The 5,279-nt window shown below is 61.6% G+C and overlaps 2 protein-coding genes across 3 annotated transcripts in view; one reads left to right on the top strand and one right to left on the bottom strand.

Annotated features, from left to right (window-relative positions):
* Gas2l1 (growth arrest specific 2 like 1) overlaps positions 1-2,257 on the top strand; it is a 5,064-nt gene extending 2,807 nt beyond the window's left edge. Inside the window, exons 4-6 of the mRNA XM_028758143.1 lie at positions 114-218; positions 310-481; positions 816-2,257. Of these exons, the coding sequence (XP_028613976.1) occupies positions 114-218; positions 310-481; positions 816-1,842 (1,304 nt within the window). The 3' untranslated portion in view covers positions 1,843-2,257. The remainder of the gene's footprint in view (positions 1-113; positions 219-309; positions 482-815) is intronic.
* An 8-nt stretch (positions 2,258-2,265) lies between these two features.
* Rasl10a (RAS like family 10 member A) lies at positions 2,266-4,338 on the bottom strand. 2 transcript variants are annotated; one of them, XM_028758142.1, is made up of 3 exons: positions 3,943-4,338; positions 3,084-3,208; positions 2,266-2,935 (listed from the first exon to the last, which is right to left on the bottom strand). In XM_028758142.1, exons 1-3 carry the CDS (start codon positions 4,159-4,161, stop codon positions 2,749-2,751), a joined length of 531 nt encoding a protein of 176 aa, XP_028613975.1. In that variant the 5' UTR covers positions 4,162-4,338; the 3' UTR covers positions 2,266-2,748. The 2 variants fall into 2 exon arrangements, with proteins under 2 accessions (XP_028613975.1, XP_028613974.1); XM_028758141.1 differs by having other exon boundaries at positions 2,266-2,846.
* Between the last annotated feature and the right edge of the window lie 941 nt (positions 4,339-5,279).

Raw genomic sequence — 5,279 nt, 5'->3', positions numbered from 1 at the left:
CCCCCCCCCCCCCCCCCCCCCCCCCCCCCCCCCCGGGGGGGAGGGGGAGGAAAAGCCCAGTGCAGGCCCTCAGAGATGGGCTAGTAGGCCCACCGTGACCCGCCCTCCCTCCGGCCTGCAGGTGCTGAGGAGCCATGTGATGGTGCGAGTGGGTGGCGGCTGGGACACACTGGAGCACTACCTAGACAAGCATGACCCTTGCCGCTGCTCTTCCACTAGTAAGTGCCTGGGGGGAGTGTGGGCTACCAGCAGAGAGCGGCTGGTTTCTAAAGTATTGCCCCTCACTACTTGCTGTATCCATTCCCACAGCCCACCGTCTGCCCCAGCAGAGGGCCGGGACTTTCTCCCCGCAGAGGGGATCACCCACTCCTAGCCCCCGCCCCGGTAGCCCAGTCCCTGGGAGTGAGCGCCGGAGCTCCCGGCCCGAAGTAACCCCCATCAGCCTGCGAAGCACAAAGGAGGGGCCTGAGACCCCACTCAGGTGAGACGTTGGAGGAACACCTCAGGAGCTACTAGGCCTTGTGGGGGTGGGGAGTCCGCTTGGGCGCGATGACTCACACCCTGGGAAAAGTTCCCGTGCGTGGGGGCGGGACTGGCTTTCCATCTCCATGGCAACCCAGACAAACCAACAACACAGCTGGGGCGGATTCTGGGCGGTGGCTGGTCCAACCCAAGCTTCGGAAGCCAAGGGCGGGAAGTCGTGGCCTCAGCCTGGACGCTCACTTGTGCCTGGAAGTCCCCTGGCAGAGCCCAAGCCTCACCAGCTCGCTCCACCCGCGCCAGTGATAACACACCTCTCTCGCACCCCACCTCAGGCCCCGCGATCAGCTGCCCCCCCTTCCCCGCTCCCGCCGCTACTCCGGGGACAGTGACTCCTCAGCCTCCTCAGCCCAGAGCGGCCCCATGGGTGCCCGCAGCGACGATTCAGCCACTGGCTCCCGGAGGGAGCGGCCCAGCCACCGGCCGACCTCCGGTCTTCAGGCCTCCCCGAGACGGCCGCCCGCCCCTCGCAGCCAGTCTCGAGACCGGCTGGACCGGGGACGGCCCCGCATGGCCCCAGGAGGCCGAGGCGCTCAGCTGTCGGCCTCCAGCCCAGCACGGCGCACCCGCAGCCAGAGCCGCGACGAACAGGCGGTACTGGTGGTGCGCAGGGACCGAGACGGCCAGCACTCGTGGGTGGCCCGGGGCAGGGGTGGCGGGGGACCAGGGGGCTCTGGAAGGAGTACCCCGCAGACTCCACGTGCCCGCAGTCCTGCGGCACCCCGGCCTTCCAGGGGCCCCAGCCCAGGTCCAGAGCTGGCTGCCACACCCGCCAGCATCTTCCGCACGCCCCTGCAGCTTGACCCACAGCAGGAGCAGCAACTCTTCAGGCGCCTGGAAGAGGAATTCTTGGCCAATGCCCGCGCCTTGGAGGCTGCTGCCAGCCATACCCCCATAGGATCTGCCCCTGATCCTCCAGCTCCGGACTCTGCTTACTGCTCATCCAGCTCCTCATCTTCATCACTCAGTGTCCTGGGTGGCAAATGTGGCCAACCCGGGGAATCTGGCCGCACAGCCAATGGGCTGCCTGGGCCCCGCAGCCAAGCTCTGTCCAGCTCTTCCGATGAGGGCAGCCCCTGCCTTGCTGTAGGAGGGGCACTGGATGCAACCAGGAGCTCTTTGGCTGGCCCAGAACCCTCACTGACCTGGGCAAGGGGGCGGATGGACACACAACCAGACCGTAAACCCTCACGCATACCCACACCTCGGGGACCCCGCCGCCCATCGGGACCTACAGACCTCGGGGCTTGGCATGCCCTGCATTCGGTCACCCCAAGGACCGAGCCAGATTCCTCAATGTGATGGACCGGCTCAGCTGCACCCACACCCCATTCCATTTTCTTTGTGGCCTTAACCCACCCTTTGCATCAGGGACCCCCCTTCCATCTCTCGAGCACCAGACCTCATGGGACCAGACCCCACGGGACCACATGGCACAATGGGACACCTGTTGTACATTCCGGTTTGGGGGATGAGCATTGCTATTTAATTACTAATATTATTGAATGCCTTAGAGGAGACCGGGCCAGCCCGGTGTCCAGAGGACCTGTGGTCCAGTAAGCAGAACCTCTGACAGTAAAGTATTGCTCCAGCTCCTGGTTTTTGGGGACCGAACCTTCATTATACGTTGAGATTCTAGAGTTAACTGCCTAGAGTCTGGCCAGACGTCAATGCTCTGACCTGCCTACTCCAGAACAAGAAACCCTTAAATTGTGCACTTACGGCTTTTGCTTTTGTTTTTATTGCCTGGCAAGGCATGACTTTAAAGGTGTCTCCAGTAGCCAGTCCAGCGGTGGAGAGGTAGAGGCAGGTGGCTCTATGTAGTTCAGTACGAGCTCTAGAAGCTGTATGAATGCTTCTGATCGCATTCATATTCAAGTCCTTTCCATCTGTTATTATGACCCAATAAGGTCTCATAGAAAACTGATCTTGTCCAATGATTCGGAGTTGGCTGGGTCTAATCAAGGTCAGAGAAAAGCCCAATGGCCAGGAGTCTGGGTGGGAGCCTGCCTTCACGAGATTTCCTTGTCCAATCTGATCACATGAGGCTGCAGCGCGCTGGGTGCAGCGCCCCCTGCAGGCGCAGGGCTGGATGTGCAGGACGTGTGCGCACCAAAGCACAACGCAGAAGCTCTCGGAAGAGGCGCAGCACGTGCCAGTTGTATTTGGCTGAGCACTCGAGGTAGCCACAGCGCCAGCCCCTGCGAACTAGCGTGGCCAGTGCACGACGAGGTCCGAAGCGCAGCCGCTGACGGTCCCGCTTGTTGCCCACCACCAGAATAGGTGCCTCTGGCGCTCCCGCCGGCCTGGAGGCCCGATGGAGATGAGAGCAGTGCTGGAGACTCCATGGCCAGAGGAACCCACCCCATGAATACAAATGAAGGCGGGTCTCCTCCTACGGCCAGAGACACCCCACTCCCCGGTGTGATACATACCTCATACAGCAAGAGACCCTCAGGTGGGCACAAAGTATGATCCAGAAGCACCCAGACCATACCTCCCTGCTCCCCTAGCACGACCTCCTCCTCCAGGCAAGCCCTCACCTGTTTTCTGCTATGCGCTGCCTCAGGGCCTTCACATAATCGAAACTGTCGGGGCTGCAGATGTCGTAGACCAGCACAAAGGCGTCCGTGTCCTGCAAGCTCCAGTCTTTAGGGTCCGGCCACTCCTGGGGGTAGAGGCTGGGGTCTACAGCAGACCCTCCTCCAATTCATCCTCATTCCCCATCACCTCCCAACAGCACTCTGGATGCACGCTCCCACAGGCCAGATTTTCCAGCCCTGCCTGGATCTTGTCAGTCCTTAACCCTCCTACCTCCTGGACCTCTCGTCAAACTACTATCTTCCCAACGTATGCTCCTACTGCCTCTAACTCCCAGGCGTAGACCCCGGGATCTGCCGTCCACCGGCTGACATGGTAACTAACTGTCCCGGTGCAGCTGTACAGGTGAAGCCTCTGGCCTGAGCTCCTGCTGCTCTCTCCCCCTGCAATAGTCTTACAGCTTCTTTTTTACCAAAACTTCGCTTAGCCTCCTAGATGCTTCTCAAATGTCAGGCCCGGTGGGAAGCCTTGAAAGGCACCCAGCGCCAAAGACTGGGAGTCTGAGGGTGCAGTAGCCCCTCTAGAAAGGATACTCCTGTGTCTGCTCCAGTCTGTCACAGCGACGCGGCGCGGCTCAGGCAGTGCTGTGCCACACTGACCCAGACACCAGCCTAGGCAGGCAAGGAAGACAAGAAACAGCCACGGGGCGCCCCCGGGCCAGCGCAGGAAGCTCCCATGCAAAATACCTAAACACACACTCTTCTTCAATCCAGAACCCGCTCCGGCGCCCTAGGTCAGTACACATGGAGACTCACGTGGGAACCAAGTGTACACACACCCCTGCCCCCCTCGAACCGCTACCTCAAGACTTCTGGGGCTCGAGCCGGGTCCAGCGACGTCACCATCGCGGATACTCAGGTCGTAGACCGCGCCGTCGAGCAGCACCGCGGGCCGGTAGAGGCGGGGACCATCTGTGGGTCGGTGGCGCTCAGGATAGTCACCAAACAAGAACTGGCGGATGATGGCGGTCTTGCCCACTCCCGGAGCACCCAGAACAGCCACCCTCAGGCTGCCGCCCATGGCTGGCCCGCGCTCCCGCGCCCGGCACCGGGGAGCTTCATGAGCCCGTACTGCGCCTTTCTTGCTTGGCCCGGGATACCCGCATCGCGCCGCCTACAGCACCTGAGCCACAAGAGGCCAGGCCCGAGGATCGAGCGGGTAGAAGCACCCGCAGCTCCGCAGGGAGAGCGCACCCGGCGCGGTGCAGACCCGCCCCCGCCCGCAGCTCCGTCCCCTTCTCACTCCGGCGCCGGGAGCCGCCGCCCCAGTCGGCCGTGCGGGCGAGCAAGCGAGCAAGCGAGCTGGGCCTCCCGGAGGCGGCGATGAGGTAACTGCCTGCCCCGCCCCTCCCGGGGAGGGTCGCGGCTCAGTGACTGCCGGGCGGGTCGCCTTGCTAGAGCTTAGTCCCCCAGGTGGCAGCCTGCTCCCCTCAACCGCTCCAAAACAGAAGCCTCTGGGCGCTACCTCCCTGCTCCTCCAACACCGCTGGCTGCAACCTGGCTGTTGACCAAGCCCAGGCTCTCAGAATCAGGCCACCTGGGGTCAGACCCAGTCCTAGGCTGAACGACCTTGGGCCAATCGTTGCATTGGGCTTTGTGTCTGCATCCCGATGTCCACAAAAGGCCGACGGCTTCAAGGCTTCCTCCTGTTTCGTGAGACTCTAGGCACCAAATCCTTTTCTGGGCTTTCCCCTGTCTCAATCTTTGAGCAGCAGCCTCAACCTGGGTATTCTTGGTTTAAGGAGAAGGAAACTGAGGCCAGGAAGAAGAATCTCAAAGTGCAAAGGACAGTGGGACTCTGACCCGGGCCTTCGGGCCACATTCATTACACCTACAAGGATAAATGGTCAGAAGAACACTGTTTCAAAGGACCAGCCTGGAGGGGGTGGGGGGTGAAGACAGAAGGATTTGAGCTCAGCACAGAAATCTGCTCAGCAGCTCAGGCCCCAATCACTGCCTCAACAGGTTGGAGGTGAAAAAACAGATCCACGGGTCACTGCATAGAGTCTGTCACAGAGTCGCACCATGCCCTCCTCCCTGGACAAGTTCGGAAGCTCCTCTGACAGTTTGGAAAGTCTGTGTTTGCCCTGCCTCCATCCGCTCTCCAGTCTCCACACACTGGAGGAGCCGGCGCCCCAC

The sequence above is a fragment of the Grammomys surdaster genome, unplaced genomic scaffold (genome assembly GCF_004785775.1).
Source record: "Grammomys surdaster isolate TR1022 unplaced genomic scaffold, NIH_TR_1.0 126187, whole genome shotgun sequence".
NCBI lineage: Eukaryota > Metazoa > Chordata > Mammalia > Rodentia > Muridae > Grammomys > Grammomys surdaster.
The sequence above is the reverse complement of the archived record's forward strand: the minus strand, read 5'-3'. Positions and strand labels throughout refer to the sequence as shown.

What these genes read in the sequence shown, in the direction of transcription:
- Rasl10a (XM_028758141.1), bottom strand. Translation starts at nt 4,161, where the DNA reads ATGGGCGGCAGCCTGAGGGTGGCTGTTCTGGGTGCTCCGGGAGTGGGC. An exon ending in CGAGCCCCAGAAGTCTTGAG is followed by an intron (nt 3,209 to 3,942) that starts GTAGCGGTTCGA and finishes CTCTACCCCCAG; the next exon opens with GAGTGGCCGGACCCTAAAGA. An exon ending in CAGCGCATAGCAGAAAACAG is followed by an intron (nt 2,847 to 3,083) that starts GTGAGGGCTTGC and finishes TCGGGCCTCCAG; the next exon opens with GCCGGCGGGAGCGCCAGAGG.